The sequence below is a fragment of the Centruroides sculpturatus genome, unplaced genomic scaffold (genome assembly GCF_000671375.1).
Source record: "Centruroides sculpturatus isolate CEXI.00-Female unplaced genomic scaffold, Cexi_2.0 scaffold337, whole genome shotgun sequence".
In the NCBI taxonomy this organism is placed as follows: domain Eukaryota; kingdom Metazoa; phylum Arthropoda; class Arachnida; order Scorpiones; family Buthidae; genus Centruroides; species Centruroides sculpturatus.
The window spans coordinates 82745-101669 of record NW_019384508.1 but is presented as its reverse complement, the minus strand read 5'-3'; the positions used below and the strand labels follow the sequence as shown (position 1 = coordinate 101669).

Below are 18925 nucleotides of genomic sequence, written 5' to 3'. Positions count from 1 at the left end.
GATAGCTAACTTAATTTTTCTATTGTGAAACCAATTATTTAGTTCGATCTTCAGCTTTCTATCGAACAGTATACCAGTGACTATGCAGTAAAGGTGAATTTACTTGTTATTGTTTAAAAGCAATAGGCGTATTGGCAATAACTGCAATATCATCTACTCGCAAGATTTTCGTTATTCTACGAGTGATTATAAATCAGTAAAGCAAAACTTTTATACAAAATACAAAAAAAAAAAATTGATACTAGGGTGTGTCAATTTTTTGTTGTTTTTCGAGGACTTACTCAAGGAAAAAATCATTGAGCCTGAAAATAAATTTAAAAAAATAAATAAATATCCTTCAAACTTATAAACAATAGCTTTTATATATACACACATCACTAGTTAAATCGAAAAAAATATCGCTGATAATAATTAATTAATTTTGCGACTTAACCAAATGATGTCAGAGCATAACTTGTTGCTTATAAGTTTATTCTAAATTTAATTGGGTGTCTTCTTCCCGGAAGTGTATTATTTTATGTTTTTTTTTTCTAGACTTAAACTTTGAACTAGAAACAAGTAGGTAGCGACCTTACTTCAAAGATAACTGCCCTCGTTTACTGTCAAAAGATTACTTCGGGCGGTCGAATTTAGATGTAGCAGGTCTAGTTACGTCATAATATAAATTTTCAACATTTTCTGATAAAAAAAATCTATTGAATTATTTCGAGTAAAAGTGTCAGTTTTTTTTTCTTTAATTGATTAAATGGAAAGTAATTTTCTGTAAAGATCAAGCCTTTCTAACTTTGCAAGGCCATTTCTATCATTATCTATAATATAGATAGGTCATAATCTCGTGATATTTTTAATAAATATTTAATAATTATATCTAAGATTATGCTAGCGTGTATATGAGATCGATCATTTGTAATTTAATATTTTCATAAATTATTTCAGAATATTCTTCGCTGTATATAAAATTATCCACCAATTTTATTACAGTTTATGACAAATTTCGCTATTAAACTGATAAGAAATGTATTGGAAGGATTGGATTTGATGCACGCTAATCTTTCCCTTTTGCAGGAAAATCACACCGTGAAACAAATAGATAAACAATAAATACTTCTATAATTCCCTCTTCCTTAAAACTAACAGAACATATTTATTTTTTCCGGAATTTGCCCCAAATACTTTAAAGGTAATTAATACATCAAGAATAACTGCACTTGTCGTGGTTTATGGTCTATTCTAATTTTAAATATTCGCATTGCTTAGTGGAAAAATGAAAATAAATGAGAAATATACGTTTATAATTTAATAAAATTAAGCTTAATTTAAATTAATACTGAAGTCTTTTTAAATTTTAGTTAGAAGAAAGCTTGAAATATGCCGAATTCGTAAAGGAAGCGTGGACGAACAGTACGTCTTTCGCATGGAAAACTTTCAAAGATCCTCTGATAAGACGTTGGTTTAAAAAATTGTCTGTACTTGGTAAAGCTGCCCTCCCAGACGATCAATTAAGAGAGGTTTGTGTAAAAATTAGCTAGAATTTATTATTCTTGCCACGTATACAAGTATATTTATTTATTTCTTCCAGTACGATAGCTTGATAGCTGATATGAAGAACATCTACAGCACATCTAAAGTATGTCCGTATAAAAAAGAAACTGATGAAAAGTGCAATCTCTCGCTCGATCCGGGTAACAAATATTATTGATTTAATGAAAGAAAAGATAAATTTAAATATTTATTTTTGTTGTAGGGTTGACAGTATTATTAATTTCTATTGTAGAGTTGACAGAAATCCTTACTAAATCTAGAAACTATGAAGAATTGGCTTACGTATGGAAATCGTGGAGAGATGTTTCTGGAAAACGTGTCAAGGATAAATATATTCGCTTCGTAGAACTTAGCAATAAGGCAGCAAAATTAAATGGTATATATAATATAATTTGTTGTATAATGAGCGATCGCCAACCAAAGTCCTATTTTTATAATTAACTAGCTACGTGTGCCCGGAGTTGCTCAGACTTTCGAGGGGGTGAGGATCAGTGATGTCGAATTAGGAGAGGGTGATAAAAATAATGGTCTTAGTAACTAAAATGTATGTTTATTGGCCTGAGTATGTGCAATAATGAAATTGCAAAACACGAAAAGTTGCTCGAGCTTAAGAGAGGATGGACTTTAGGAGTGGTTGTTAGGGACCTCACAGTACTTTTTATATGTGAAGAATATTCATACTGAATTTGGTGCAGATACATTGAATAGTATAGAACCCTTTACCTAACATACGTACATAAATACGTACATATTTTGACATATATATATGTTATAGTTCACATATTATCTTTACAAGCAAAATAAATAGTAAAAATAAAAATAATAATAGAATTTTATTGTATTTTAAATTCGAGAGACTATTATCCATAATTTTTCAAGTTCATCACATAAAATTTTCGTGTTTACAACTGATAATATATTAAATATCGCGAAGCATATCACGACCTTAATCAAACCAGTTTTGAATTTATGAAGGTTACTTCAAATCTTAGCATTTTCCTGATCTATTGAACGCATCGCATATATTTTTTTTTCTTATTTTTTAAGCGGAACTAAACTAGTTTTAATAAATAAAAAATCGCGGCAAATAAATCGTCAGATTTAGATATAATTATTCGTTTTAATTTTAGGATTCGAAGATATGGGTGAAATGTGGAGAGAGAGATACGAGTCGGACACTTTCCAGCAAGAAATTGAACAGTTGTGGAAACAAATACGTCCCCTTTATGAACAACTTCACGCCTACGTTCGTAGGAGATTGATTAAATTGTATGGAAGTGACAAAATTCGTCACGATGGTCCAATTCCCGCTCATATATTAGGTAAGAATGATAAATTTTGCTGCATTTTCAAAATTACATTGAATTTCTGTTTTTCCTTTGGTAGGAATTAAACTATAGTTTTAACACACACCGACATTATATGACATACAAAACTAATCAATTTACAGATAAATACAACAAAAATTCCAACTCAATTTGTGCAACAATTTGTTGCACATGCTTGTCGTTTTCCTTAGTTCTTTATTATAGAATGAATAATGCATTGCAATAATATTATAATAGTCAATCATATAATAATTGACAAGTATTTTATGATGATAGGTGTAAAGAAAACGATAAAAATTAGCCCAGCAGTGGCACAGTGGATAAAACCATGGAACAGATTGATGAGGTCGCGGGTTCGCGCCCACCAACGGCTCATCGCGTGGAGTTATCCGGATTTTCGTTCACGTGTCTAACATCTAAATAGAGATAAATTTTTCAAGTCTTCCCTGGGGCCTTTCTACGAATCAAATATCCAAACGGTATAAATTAAATGAAATTAGAGGTTTCGTTTGATGGAAGAAGACAACGCAACACACGGACGATTAATCATTGATAGTTCTCCCAGGGAAAATGGTAGCTATTTATTACATTCGTCAAGGAAACCTGGAAAACTACGTGCCCTAGTCTGTTTGCCAGGCACGAACCCGCGACCACCTATCAGTGTTTAGTGATTTCCGTTACTGGTGGGCCGGAAATTAGAGGATGTTACTATTTAGCAGCATTAAATGCATGAGAAATAGTGCATGTAGTATAGCGTTCAAACATATTTTTACGAAATTTTGCAACAATATCTTATAATTTTATTTATAGCTTTAGATATAATATTAATGTTATTAATAAAAATGAAATCTCTCTTAAATACGATTTTATTTAAGATATTAACACAAGTAATTAATGTACTGTACATATAAACAAGTTATGTTATTGTAACATGTCCAATATGGCAACTTGGATCATAACTGGATCCAATCCTGATTTCTTCACGTTTGCAATACATAAACAAGGGTCAGTTTTCCTAGAAAACTGTTCCCTATTTATGCATTGCAAACGTGAAGAAAACCCGGAAAACACGTGACCAGGCGTGAACCCACGACCAAGCTGGTTGGCGAAACTTTATCAGGTTTTCATTCTTCATAGGTTGATACGATTGAAGCAATGTTACAATAGTAACAATTTTTCTTAAAATTCTTGAAATGACAAACGTCAAACAATTTTTTAAGTGGAACTTTGAAGAAAATTTGTCCAAAAACTCGAGAAAAACATTAACGTCAGTACATATCAAGTATAAAAATTAAATAATCATTATCGATCAAGAAAGGACACTGTTCCAAATAAAGTATGATTCATTCTGTTGAGATATAAGAGACACTTTCTTTACTTGTTTCTTTATAAACACACACGTAGACCTATATATGTTTCAGTTGCGTTATTAAAATGGGTTGAGTTAAAAAAATTGCCTATTAAATTTAAAGTAGCTCGCGAAATATAGCTTATGAATTGCTGCGCTAGATAAGGTAATTTTTTATAATTGTAAAAAACACGATGTCTGCATTTTTTATTGTTGTTTACATAAGTTCTTATTAGTGTCAGTGGCGTATATATGGAGTGAGGGGCTACAGGGGATAGGCCTTCTCCATTGACACACAAAAAATTAATTAAATTTTATTTGTTTGAACTACAAAACGTTGTTTCTAAAAGCATGTTAATAAAAGATAGTTATTAATTTCGCAACTATTTTTGAAAAGCTTTCTCTGGAGAGGCCAGCAAGACCATTTGGTTAGGGCCTCAAAAATCGTTGTTAAATGATTCAGTTTATTGCAATTCATGTGTATTAAAAATATTATACTATTATTAATATCTTGTTTACAGGAGAAAAAATAATATAATGAAATTAAATTTTTAACGGTATTTCTTTATATGGTAAAATCTAAAAAGGGCCTTTTTGACCTCTGAGAGACTTTTTTAAAATTGAATATTGTTAAACTATTAGTGATAGGAACCATTATTCCTCGCGAAGCGTTAATGACTGCATTACGCAAGCTATAAATTACGTAAATACTCCATATATTTTAATTATATTTTATTATATTTATTTAATTATAAAAGTATTGTTCCTGAGTTTAAATTTATTTAATACACATTTAAGTACTTAGGAACATTGTTTTTCATAATTCTATACGTTCACATTCTCCCAATTTAATTAATATCGTTATTTTACTGAGAATTGTTGTCAAACAATGTTTTTTTTTTTATCAAATTTATCTTTAATGCTTGTTCTATCAGCTTCAAATGCAACAATGATTAAAGTTTTTATCATTTTGGGCAATTATCCAAAGCTGGAAAGAATGATAATTTAAAGTAAACAATCATCGATCGTATTTATAACAATATGTAACACTTCAAAGATATAAGTTTACCTTCAATTCGCTTTCTCTTATTGATAAATTACAGATACAGATATAATATTAAAGTTTTAATAACATTTATTAAATGTAATTAAAGATGATGATGCAGTTTTTGAAAGATTAAGCAATTATATCCGTTGGCTACTGTTCCGGATGTAATGGATATGTCTGTAAATTTTGCTGAAAACATGTACATACTCTCTGACAAGTACGTAAATATTTATACTTGTATTCTGTAATGCATGGAAAACTTCCATCCCACCACCTGTAACGCTCTGCAATGCCGTCAAACATAACAAACCTCCAAAATTATGCAGTGAATACCCTTCATAATTCTCCTTAATTGTACTAAGAAATAATACACAGCACGACCTACTATTATTTTATTAATTACATGTACCGGTACAATGTACAAAGCAAATGACATAAACAGTACGGTTTGCTACACAACATTTTAGAAACAAAAACATTGCGTAATGTTTTTGTAAACACCTTATCCATTGTAAGGCTTTGTGACGTTTACCTGCACACCCACCCACTAATATCTGTGTTTACGTATTTTATGAACAGACTATTATAATATTTCAATATTTCTATCAAAGAAACTTATCAGGGAGTCGATTTAATGCTTAGGATAAACTCCACACTTTTTAATCTTAGATAACCGTTTACACTGCTCTGAGGAGGGGATAAAGAATAAGGAAAATATTGGGCTATTGAAATGTTTATAATACTCATTAATTGTTATTTTTTCAAGAGCAATAACTTTTGAAATTATTAGGTCATATTTGTTTAAATTGTGGACATTTTTAAAGTGCAAAAACAGTGAAGGTAAGCAAAACAAGTAAGCAAAAAGTTTTGCTTATTTTGCATACCTTTCCTCTTTGTACTTTAAAATGTCCGTAATCTAAACAGATATAAGATAATAAGTTTAAAAATTTTGCTTACTTTTGCTGTTTGCCTGTTTGTTTGTTTTGTATATTATCATAAAAGATAATAGAGATTCATACTAATCCAAAAGTATTGCATCATATCTCTTACGTGAATGCAATATACATCCGTATTATATTTACTTATTATTTTAACGTTATCAAGAGAGAAACGCTAGCTTCAGTTTTTTTTTGTACAGACACGAATATATTGTCCAACCTAGATTTAACGCCGCTATTCCTTCTCCTCTTAAATTGGCACTAAATCGAAATTTAGACAATAGGAATTATGTAATAAAGAAGTCTACATGCACGTTTGATGATGAGAGATTGAAAATCCTGTGATTTGGTAACAACTGTAGTTTACAATGCAAAATCGTATATTTAGTATTTTACAATTACTGAAGGGTTCTATAATATTCATGGCCAATCTCCATTTACATGCTTTATGAGGATGGCGCTAGTTAGAAGGGAACTACATCGAGGTTTGACTGTAAATCCAAGAGTTTGTTGTTGTTGTTATAATTTGGTGATTAAAAACGTCATTAATAACTTAAAAAATTATAACTAAATTTTATTTTTAAGAATTTTACTGAAAGTTATGAACGGAATGATCAGAAATATCAATACAATATTCATATATTTTCTGTACATTATTTAGAAAAATGCTTGTAACTGTGGCTTAACTTTTAATTTTTAGTTTAAAATGAGAATTTATGAATATATAAAAAATTCTGTGACATTTTTATGATGAATATTTATCAGAAAATGAATTTTCAAACAAGTTTACACCACGTACTATTGCACATTTAGTTAAACTAGAATTTTTAATTGGAAGAATGAATTGTGAAATATTTTTATAAGTTCAAATAATTGTATAGATTTTCCTGAATCATTATTTTATGAATTCCACTCAAATTGACAGTTGTGATGTAAGATATAATCACACATGGAAATATATCGCTTATCCATCGACAGGATTAAATTACATAGGGACAATCTCCACGCTTATTATCCCTTAGAAAACCGCTTCTTAGTACTCTGGGAAGGTGGAAAGAACAGTGAAAAAGTCAAAAATCAAGATTGCATAATTGTATGAAATGGTAAAAAGTAAAAGTGACAATGCAGAAAAATGTACAGCATACAGATAATATTTGCTATGACATTATAAAAATATAATAGACTAATATTAATGTGAATTTAATACTAAATTTCATAATTTCTATCTATTTAGACCAAGTCAACGTTTTTAATCCGGATGGATTCAGAGAAATTTCAAAAGTCTGCATGCTATATTTTTCTGTGTGTAAATTAAACAAACAAATACAGATCGTCATATAATATAGCGAAACGACCAAAATTTACAGTAAAAAGTCTTCCATTTGGTTCATAAGCTAAATTATTAGTTAATTTAGTTAAAAAAACTAGGTATTTTCTGGAAAAACGAAAACTGAGCTCAGCGGCTTTCTACGAAAACACAAATTTGGTGAAGTGCTTCTAACGTTTTGTCTAAAGCAGTTTAAAACCCGGAAGTTCGAACGAGGAGCGAGGATAGATTTTACATGGAAAATTTCGATTTTATATATCTTAGCCCATAAGTAAATAATAAGTAATTTTATTTATTATTAATGAGCAATACATGCACTTTATTTAATAATCACTTTGTACACTCTATTTGGCATTGCTTTAATAAGAATTTTCTTCTCCTTACCTATGTTTTGTGCCTTTTTAAAATTAATTAATGACTTAGGGCTTAGGCTATATTTCTTTTGTTCTTATAATACAGGAATAGATATTATACTTTCCTGGCCAATTAATTTTCGGATTCGCAAAAAGCGTCGTAAGTTGCGACAAGACAAAATTTGGTATTCAAAAAACTTGTAAGCGAAAATGTCGTACATAGACGTCGTTATATACGACGTAGAATGGGTTGTGGTAAGTCAATACAATTCAAACTGGCCGATGAGTGTTCAAGTTTCTTTGTTGACAAATTACACAGTTCATCGAAAATTTGTCATTTGCCTGGTATGTAGTTCAAGAACATTTTAAGGGAATGTCGAGGGAAACGAATTTCAGTTTAATTGAGAAACTGAAACCTCGTTTGGAAAGGCTTACATATCATGTATAGCTCTTAATCACGTTAAAATTATAAACAGAATTGTTATAATCAATTATAGGGAAAATTCACTAGCGGTTTTTTTTCTTTGAAACACTTTTGTAATTTTTATCCATTTGCATCGAATTTTATCTACGATTTTACACATGCAAAGAAGTGAATAGTAATTAACACTATTCACTTCTTCACAAATTAATCTTCGATATTTAATTTTTCCGCAAAAAGTAATAGTTGAATCTACTCTCCCTTCTATTATATTTTCTTGTTTTGACTACATCTATTAACGGCTGTATTTCGGAAGAAGTAAATTGACGTCGTCTTTTTATCACCGAAACTCACGTTGGAGGCACGTTGGAAGTTTGACATTCTACTGACGTTCCAAACGCCATTGTCAAACTTCTAGGCTTATAGGAAGGCGGCGCGAAATGTCCGACGTTTACGTTTTCGCGTTGAAAACTTCGGCCTCAACCTCGCTATTAATGGCTCTATTATTTCAGAACAGACTGTATTTGCAAAATCTGATGTTTAGTGGTCGTGCGGTTGCTTTAAATTTGCAATTGATTCATCGACTTTACAAGTTTTATCAATTTAATTTTCCAAGGCTCTGTCACAATTCCGTATGTAGGGCTTTCAGGCAGCTAGTACTTATCACATCTTCCAACGGTGCAATAGAAAGAAATTCATTATTCATAATCCTGTTACTTAATGTTTAACATTTTTTGTAAATTCCAGGTAATATGTGGTCTCAAGATTGGTCTGGAATCTTAGAAAGCACCGTTCCTTATCCAGAGAAACCGTCTGTAGATATTACACCAAAGATGGTAGCAAAGGTATTTATAATATGAAACATTTCGAGAGAAATGTACAATTCTGAAATTCCCGCTTTGTTTCAATGTAATAATTAAAACATCATATTTTTTCTAACACAGAACATGTCTGCTTTGGAGATATTTAAAACTGCTGAAGAATTTTTCACTTCTCTGGGACTACAAGCCATGACGACAGATTTTTGGGAAAAATCAATTATCGAAAAGCCAAAAGATCGGGAAATCGTTTGTCACGCTTCTGCTTGGGACTTTTGTGATGGAAAAGATTTCAGGTACGTTTTATTTTAACTCTTAAATTAACTGCTAATTAAAATTTTAATTTAAATAAAATGATTCGTCCACAGAATCAAGCAGTGTACAAGCATCAACATGGAAGATTTCATTGTTACTCACCACGAAATGGGACACATTCAATACTATCAGCAATACGCTCATCAGCCTTGCGTTTTTAGAGAAGGAGCTAATCCGGGTATCGTCATTAATGAACATTCAATTTAATAATTACTTTTAAGATATTAATTGAAAACAATTGTTAAATTTAGGATTTCACGAAGCAGTTGGCGATGTCTTAGCTTTATCTGTTTCTACACCGAAACATCTTCAAACTGTCGGTTTATTGGATGAAGTTGCTGATGACGAAAGTAAAATTCTTTTAAAATAAAAAAAAATAAATAACAATTCTGAAATAGTCAAAATCAATTAACTTGTTTCTGTTTCATTTTAGAGGGAGACATCAACTTTCTTTATTCTACGGCCTTGTCTAAATTAGCTTTTCTTCCTTTTGGCTATCTCATTGATCTATGGCGATGGGGAGTATTCTCTGGAGACATCAAATCTACAGAATTAAATACCAAATGGTGGGAATTAAGGTATAGTTTTTTTTCAATTTACTTTTTTCACATACTTGTGGGCACTAAGGACCTTTTTTTGGCAAACCCGATGTGGGTTCAGCTAGGTTCATAATATGGTGGCCGGGTGTTGAGGTAAGGGGCCCGACTTACCGGACTGATCACCCCCTAAAAATTTTTGGGGTTTTTCGACCCGTCTGGATTCGATTTCGGATCCTCCAGAGAGGTGTGATGCCACCAGAATCACTCGGCCATCAAGTATAATTCTTTTAATTAATATTACTTAAAATCAAATTTGTCATATGTAATTTTAAAATTTAGATTAAAATATCAAGGCATATGTCCACCAGTAAATAGAACTGAAAATGATTTCGATCCCGGTTGTAAATATCATGTTCCTGCTAACACTCCCTACGTTAGGTAATGCATTTTTAAATAATAAACTAGAAACTAGAAACTGAAACACTTTATTAAAAAGTTAATATTTTTAGATATTTTGTGAGTCACGTAATTCAGTTCCAATTTCATAAATCACTATGTGAAGCCGCTGGCCATACCGGACCTCTTCACAAATGCGATATTTATAGATCCAAGGATGCCGGAAAAGTTTTGAGGTACTTTATTTATTTATATATTTATTTTGTATAATTCGAATTATTTCGGTTAAAACTTATATCAGTACATGTAAAATACGGATTGGCCCTTTCAATCGCTACAGTGGTAGAGACTAAATCTTCGTGCGATAATTCTTAATTAAAAGTGTAGCTCAGTTATGTAACTTTTGGGCCGCTTGATATATTTATTTTAAAACATAATTTTTAAATACTAAATTTTCAGTCAAATGTTGGAATTGGGAAGTTCTGAAATTTGGAACGAAGCCATGAATATCATGACTGGAGGAGTTACTAATAAAATGGATGCAGGACCGATGTTTGAATATTTCGAACCTCTGTATCAATGGTTGAAAGAACAGAATAAGGAGGAAGTAATAGGTTGGAAGAGTGACAATCCATTAATTTGTCCTTAATATATTATTTGTTTTTTGCACCTATTTTTAATTACTTATTTATATATTTTAATATGTTTGAGTTCACCAGAACTTTATGGAAAGGATTTTAGAGTGTAGCAAAAATGTTACGATTTTTTATAATAATTTGATTCAATAAAGATAATCATACAAAAAAAATTTAAAAATATATACATGTTAATTGTAATTTTATTTATCTTTTATATTTATTCTTTTAATTTTTACTTGTGCAAGGTTGTTGTTACTTCATAAACTCATCTTAAATTAAACATAATTCACATTTATCGTTTTAATACTTGTAATGGGAGAATTTGATTTATTTCTTTCTTCCACTTTTATTTCTTTTGATCTGCTTGCATGTATATATTTTATACATTTTTTATACATACAACTATAATAAATCTTAATGTTATATTAAATATTCCGCGTAAAAATTGCATTTAAATGAAGAAGCAGATGATAAAGCTATTTATCTAAAAAATTAAAATCTAATGATAAAAAAGTGATCACAATGTAGTGAATTTGATATTCGTTACTAAATAAAATCATTAATTTTACCTATTAAACATATTGAAGATAAGGGAACACGCTGCAAAATACAGATATTATAAATACTTGCAATGAAAGAAACGTAACCAAACGATCGCCTTAAATAATCGTGATATAATCAAGTATTAATCATTAAATTAGAGGAATTATGGCCCGATTATTTAAGGCGATCGTTTGGTTGTTTCTATATTCACATCGGGCTTCGCGATGTTTGTTATACAGTACTTGCAATGGATATAGTATAGATTATAAATAAAATATAGAGAGAGCTTTCTTACTTTCGATTTGATTTTACTTGCATACATCACTATTTTAATAGATTAATAATAATTAAACGTTGCTATAAACAATATTTATATAATTAAGAAAAGTTTATATTAAAATTTGTTTACATTTTCGAATAATTCAATTTTCTAAAGCATAATTAATTTCAAGAAAATGAATTTGAAAGATTTTATTCTTTTGCTTTCATTTTATTTCTCGAAAAAACGAGTATATTACTAGGAAACAATTGAATATTATTATTCTGCCTTACATAATGAAAGGAAATATATGTACTTTTTTCGTTACAATAGAATTTCAACTTGGCTTTCATGACAATTTGGAATGTGGAAACAAGCTTCTGGGAATTGTAAAAAATTCCTCGATTCAAACTTTAAAAAAAAAAAAAACTAGGAAGCCCGATAGTTCAATTAATGTTAATTCACTCAAAATTAAAATAAAATTTTTTTTTTTAAAACAGGCAAATTTATAAAACAAAAATTAATGAAATTACTAAAAAAATGAAAATAAATTAAATTTGATTATTTTTTGTGCGAAACAACACAATCAATTTTTATAGTTATGTCTCAAAAGAAGAGTTGCAATTAATTAAAAAAAATATAATTAAGGTTGGAAAAATGCATGCAAAATGAAATAAATAATTATAAATTAATAATAATAATCATAAGGTTCGGTTGAGGCAAGCCGTCAAGTAAGCGACCGAACTTTACTGTACTGGAAACAGAACACATTTTCTATTCTAATTCACATTTTAATAAAAAACTGAAGATATACAAATCACCCGAACAAAATATGGGTATCATCATCATCATCATCATCATCTGCTATTTTTTCCCGATCTACGTATCAAATTCAGTTCCGTCTATTCGTTTCCAAGTAGGGATTGTATACCGGTTTACCGATTTACCGGTTAACCGATAAATTGACAAAAGAATATTCGGTAAACTTACCGGTAAATTTTTGAAATTTACCGGTAATTCGGTAAATGAAAAATTGATACTAGAAATTTTTATGTAGAAAATATTGTGTGTATAGATATTTTAAAAGGGCTAAAGAAACATTGAAAAAAAAAAAACAGATAAGTGTAAGCAACAATATACCTAATTATTAATTTTATGTGAGATATTTTTTGTTTAATTTTAATTTAAACTTTCTTGGGTTTGAGAGGCACTGTAAATTGTACAGAAAGCTCTAGTTAGCATATGTGATTTGTGCTCTGCCGTTTTTTGAGATTTTTAAAGGTTTAAAATCTTTACAATCAACGTTTTTCTTAAAGAGTAAGTAAATATCTTTTTTTTTAATATTTAAAAATAATAATACGTAAATATTTCACGTATTTTTTAAATTAATAGCAATTTTGAATACACCACATTATGACAGGACATTAATGCAATATTATTGCAAAATAACATTAAAATTTGTACCTTAAATAAATTTTTTACTTCTAACAACTGTTTAAAATAATTAAATACAAATATTTATTACAAGATTCTAACATTATGCCTTAAGATTGTGCAAATATGTATTATTCTAACCTTATTTTCGTGGGGAATCCCCATTACTCTCACGAAAAGAACTTTCTTTAATTTTAGATTGTAGAACCCGGTGGAATAGCTTACTAAACATGCTGGAAAGATTTTTATTACTTAAAGATGATGTCCGAAAAAGTCTAGAAACTTAACCTAACCCGGATTATTTTGTACAAAAATTAGATCAAAATTAGGAGATAAGACTTTAAATAATTTAAGTTTCTTGAGAAGTTATTTTTTAAAAAATGGTAATCAGTAAAATGGTATTAGGTACTATATATTATTTCTGTTTTATTTTTATTTTTCTGTATTATTTTATTTATGTTTCTAAAAGTTATTATTATAGTTTGTTTAGAATAACACTTTAATTTTTATATTTTTTATATTCTATACCTTTGAAATAGAAAATGTGAAATGGAAATCAAAATTACTTATATTTTTTATCACCTTAATTTTATTTTTCAGGAAAAAATTTACCGGTAATTTACCGGTAAACCGGTATTTTAATTTTCATTTACCGAATTACCGGTAAATGAAAAAGTCGGTAAATTTACAATCCATTTCCAAGATATCAATTTTTATCGATATTTTTTCTTTTCCTTAAAAATTATCTCCAAAAATACACCTGTAAACCTTACATCTACACAAACTGCCGTTAAGCATGCCTACTACATCAATCGTTTTCAAATTATTACTGTTTTAACATAGATGTAAACGAAACACGACGTATGATTATGAAACTTCATAACCTCAAATTAGTAGTGTCTTGCCCCTAAAAAAAGTTTTAAATGCTAATAGCAAGTAAAATCTTCATTAACTCCAACCCAACTCGAAGTACGATACACGACCTCCTTCTATCTCCCGCTTTAATCGACAAAATTTAATATCATCAATCCCCTAATAAACTTTCCTGCAAAATTTCAGAAATGTTTGTCAAAAGGCATAGGCGAGTATTTTTACGAGAAAATCTATCTATATTCGGTTTATGGCGTCTGACGTCGCCTTCAGATCTCCAGGAACCCTCTCAATCTTTCTCTATCCATACACCATTCCTCTTTAATCCCGTTTTTATTACATGCTAACTTTACTCCGCAGTATCAAGTTCGCCTGGGTCTTCCTCTCTTTTTTTTTGTGGAATGTATTTCATTGATGTTTTCGGGAGTCTCTCATCACTCATTCTTTTCACATGTCCAAACCAAATAAGTTGTTTCCTCTGTATTTCTTCCAAAACTGTCTCCTTCAATCCCATTAGGTCTTTGATCTTCTCATTAGTTATTCTTTCTCTTTTCGAAATTCCTCACGATCTTCTCAATGCATCCATTTCAACTGTTGTTACTTTTCTCTTCCCCAGTCATTCTCCATCCCTCCGCTCCGTGTAATAGAATGCTTTTAACAATAGCATTATACATTATTTTTTTCTTGATCTAGTTATTTTTTTGCTTCACCACAATTTTTAGGAAAAATTGCTTGATCATTTATAACCATAAACAAACAGAAAACTCAAATTGTCGTAACGTATTCGCTTTGTATTTCTCTTAGTTAGAAATAGCAGATATATAAAGGTATTTCAGTTTTAACTATTCATAATATCTTAACAAAAGCAGATATTATAATTAAAATACAGAACATTAACTATTTTATTTCCATAATATTTATAAATATTTTGCTTATTAAAAACAAAATGAATCGTTTTTGAAAGTCTTTACTTCACAGGTTTACATATTTGTGCAGAATACATTTTATTTTTTACAATACATTTCAATTTTATATGCACGTATACGTATGCTTAAGTGTCTTGCATATTCATTAGAAATTATAATTCGATGTCTAATTATTCAGCAAAATTGCCAGACATCGTCACTTGTTCAACAGAAAAATATGGAAAATTCTGTTATTAAGTAAACGATTAAGTATACATTATTAAATTTCTTCAAAGTATTTTCTATAATAATAATGGTACTTAATTGTGAAATTGCGACAATTGAAATATTAAGAACATATTTATACATGATAAGAAATAGTTTCATTATTACTATCATTAACTCTTGAAATTCTAGAACAGCTCTTCTTGCCAAGTACACCAGTAAGCTGAATTAAAGTTGAAAAAACGGAATAGAATCCACTTATTACCTGTAAAATGTACGAATACTTAATTATACAGAAAAAACGAAATAATTCATAATTAATTGCAATTGAAAACTAGAAATATTATTATTATTATACTCATTCTGCCCTATGGGCAATCATAGGGCCTCTTTCCACACGTCACTGGCCTCAATAAAGGGGCTAGATAACCAGGGACGAGGTCCTAAAAGTCCGGTGGTAAAAAATTCTTCGGATTTTTCGTCCGGATTCGACTTTGGGTTTACCAAAGCCGTGAGAATAACTGCCTCTGCCATCCGTTTGGCTCATTAATAATAATAATACTGTATATATTTTATTATAACAAAAATATACCGTATATGTTGTATATTTATATATAATAAGTTTAAGTATATTCATAACATACATTACATATTACTATTAACTTATAATATTTATACAGTAGACCCCCTATAACGCTTAGATACGTTCCACGCTAATCGAATTTTACGTTGTAGGAATGATTAAATACATGAGCCAATCGCAGCCCGATAGGTGGGAAATGTACGGACTAAGGCTGTTTGAAAGGTTTTCTTCTATAAAATTAACCGATTCTAGACTAATTCCACTCAACATTTCCAAAACACGTATAATTTTTTGGGAGTAATCCGTATAAACTATGCTATAAACAAAAAATTATAGGATTACTTACCGAGTGTGTACCGTTCGACTACGCCGTTGCTTAAAGCTGGTTTTCGTTGCGGAACAGCACATGAAACGGCGGCCGCGATTTCTAATAACGAATTTTTCGCAGAAAAATAACTTGACCTTTGGAGACATCATTAATATAAATAATTTTTATGGCCGTTGAATAAGAAGTGTTTCTTTCACAAGAAATGTATAAAATTAGTGCTGTATTAGACTTACGGTACCTAATTTACATACTGTACAGACGATAATAAACTCAACTTACTAGCCTAAAATCTCCGTAGCGTGTTGCCAGGCGGCAGAAAGCATATATATAATTATAATAAAGTTACAATAAATTAAGTTAATATATAATTATATATACAGTACCTAATTTATATATAATTAATATATAATTATATGTACAGTACCTAATTTATATATAATTTATATATAATACTAAACAGACGATAGCAAACTCAATTTAGCCGCTCCGTAGCGTGGCGCAGGGTCGGAGGAAAGTAGTTCGGCTGCTCATCCACTATTGGTCCAGACTCTATCAATCTTGTCGCGAAACGACGTTATAGGAGGTACGTTATACGAAAGTTGCTACAATTTTTTCGCTACGTTATAGGAATTGTCGTTATAGGAACGTACGTTATAGGGGGTCGACTGTATATGGAATTTTCGTATAACGTTCTATAAATATTTTAAGAAGTTTTATATATACCCGAATAACGAAGGTCTTTTTCACATAAAAGAACCCCCCAATGGACATTCCAAAAGGTCTTCCTCCAAATTTTTTCATGAACCCAATAACCTGAAATGAATTATTTATATTAAATAATAATTAATCACAATTATTTAATATAAAAAATTTACAATATTTTGAATTTATACTCCAAAGAGAGAGGCTGTGAGTGGAATTTTCCAATTGAAACGAAATTATCGTACATCTGAAAGGGGTTTTTTCAAATTTTTAAGATTTGAACAATGTTTTAAGTAAAATTTATTTAATTTTCCTTAATACTTACAATCGATGTAAATGACGAAAGTGCCCAAGAAACTAAAAATGATCCAATTAAAAATATCAATGGAAACACAGATATAGCTAATCGTATGATTATATTTATATTGACGAAAAGAGCTCCATATAAGAGAAAACTGGATTCGTATACAAAATGTATATATATGATGGGAAAAAGTACATTCCATTCTTCGTTTATTTCTTGAATAAGTTCCCACAATTCAAAGAGTTTCTTTATCAGATTTTGTAAAAATGATCTGCTCGCTTCGTTTGCACTTTCTAACTCTTTGGAGATTTCTATAAATCGTTTTGAAATTATCAACAAAACGAATGAGAAGAACAGAAACACACAACCTATGTGCGAGCACACATAAGTAAGCCATACTTGAATGACTATTGGGCAGAATAACACTGTTTTATCATCATATATAACATTGGCTGTGGAAAGGACAAAGAAAGGTAATGCAGAAAGTGATACGAGAACAAATGAATAAAATGCGAAGAAAATGAAAACATATCTTTCGACTTTATGGACTAACTGTTCTTCACCGTCGTATTTGCTCTTCAAATAATGGAAAGATACTTTCCTTCTACTCAAAATGCTAAACTGAAGAGCGACATAAACAGAAAGACCCAGAAAAACTATTTTGGCATAAAATGCTTCTTTTCCAAAAATGACGAATATTTCCGAGCAAATAACATTTTTAGTAATTATCATCAGTATATGTAATAATACTTCAAACCACAAGAAACACTCTATAATGCGCAAGTAAATTGTAAACAGCGTAGAAAATGGCCGTTCTTTCCGTTTTCGACATTTGCATGGTTTATAGAAATCCAATCCGAAAACTTCTCCAGCTGATAAAAGCGGCTGAATCAACCGAAGAAAACAAGAATCCGAAGGATATAATTGCATTGATTTAGACATTATGAAAAAAAAGTCTCTGATGTTTTGTAACAGTGACTTCCTTAAAGGCTATAATTCACTATAAATCAATGTTTATACGAATTGTTCAGTTTGAAACTGCTTTTTCAGAAAGAAATCTCAATCAGAAAACAAATTGAAGGTTAATTTTCCAACGACTAAACTCTGTCTAATATGAAAACATTTGTTCAATTTATAAAATGGTAGACGTGTTTAGTAATATTAATATTGATTCCTGTTATTGAATAACATAGAATATAAGTGTTTTCAATTCTTGAAATTTACCATTTTCATTTTTCCCCTAATGTAAACAGAAAGTTACATTTATGAAATTGTAAACTATATTGAGAACGTGGAAATCGAAATTCAATAAATTGAATAAATATCATTTATACAAACTTTGCAACAGAAAATCAAATGCCAAATTTCAAGAATTGAAAATATCTTTTAATTCCATTAACCGAATGAAGTTTTCTACTATATTTTTGAAATGCTAGAAATGTCTATTCCAGATTTGATTATTAGAAAAATTTTACTTTCAAAAGAATAAACTAAGCCAGATCATTCTTTACATTATTTCGATTACTCATAGACTAGAAATGAACAAAACGTTTACTCTTATAAACATTGAAATTAAAATGATTTCCTTTACAATAATATGCGAAAGAAGTCCAATTACATAACATTAATGTTTCAATGCTATTATGACATTTCAGATAAAAAGATGTTATTCATTTCTGTAATTAATTAGTGCGCACAGGGCGGAAAGAGTTAAAAAATAATCGAAAGGGCATCGATGCTATTCAATTTTCAATTTGAAGT

General features: G+C 29.8%; 1 protein-coding gene across 2 annotated transcripts in view; it reads left to right on the top strand.

Moving 5' to 3' along the window:
• LOC111622279 (angiotensin-converting enzyme-like) overlaps positions 1 to 11277 on the top strand; it is a 23927-nt gene extending 12650 nt beyond the window's left edge. Inside the window, exons 1-12 of one of the 2 annotated variants that reach the window (XM_023364635.1) lie at positions 1325 to 1508; positions 1580 to 1682; positions 1775 to 1918; positions 2673 to 2864; positions 9053 to 9150; positions 9250 to 9419; positions 9492 to 9616; positions 9690 to 9788; positions 9872 to 10016; positions 10317 to 10415; positions 10487 to 10609; positions 10833 to 11268. In XM_023364635.1, the coding sequence (XP_023220403.1) occupies positions 1601 to 1682; positions 1775 to 1918; positions 2673 to 2864; positions 9053 to 9150; positions 9250 to 9419; positions 9492 to 9616; positions 9690 to 9788; positions 9872 to 10016; positions 10317 to 10415; positions 10487 to 10609; positions 10833 to 11022 (1467 nt within the window). In that variant the 5' untranslated portion in view covers positions 1325 to 1508; positions 1580 to 1600 and the 3' untranslated portion in view covers positions 11023 to 11268. Of the gene's footprint in view, positions 1 to 1324; positions 1509 to 1579; positions 1683 to 1774; positions 1919 to 2672; positions 2865 to 9052; positions 9151 to 9249; positions 9420 to 9491; positions 9617 to 9689; positions 9789 to 9871; positions 10017 to 10316; positions 10416 to 10486; positions 10610 to 10832 lie in introns of those variants that run through there. The other variant, XM_023364636.1, reaches the window with a different exon arrangement.
• Positions 11278 to 18925: the final 7648 nt, after the last annotated feature.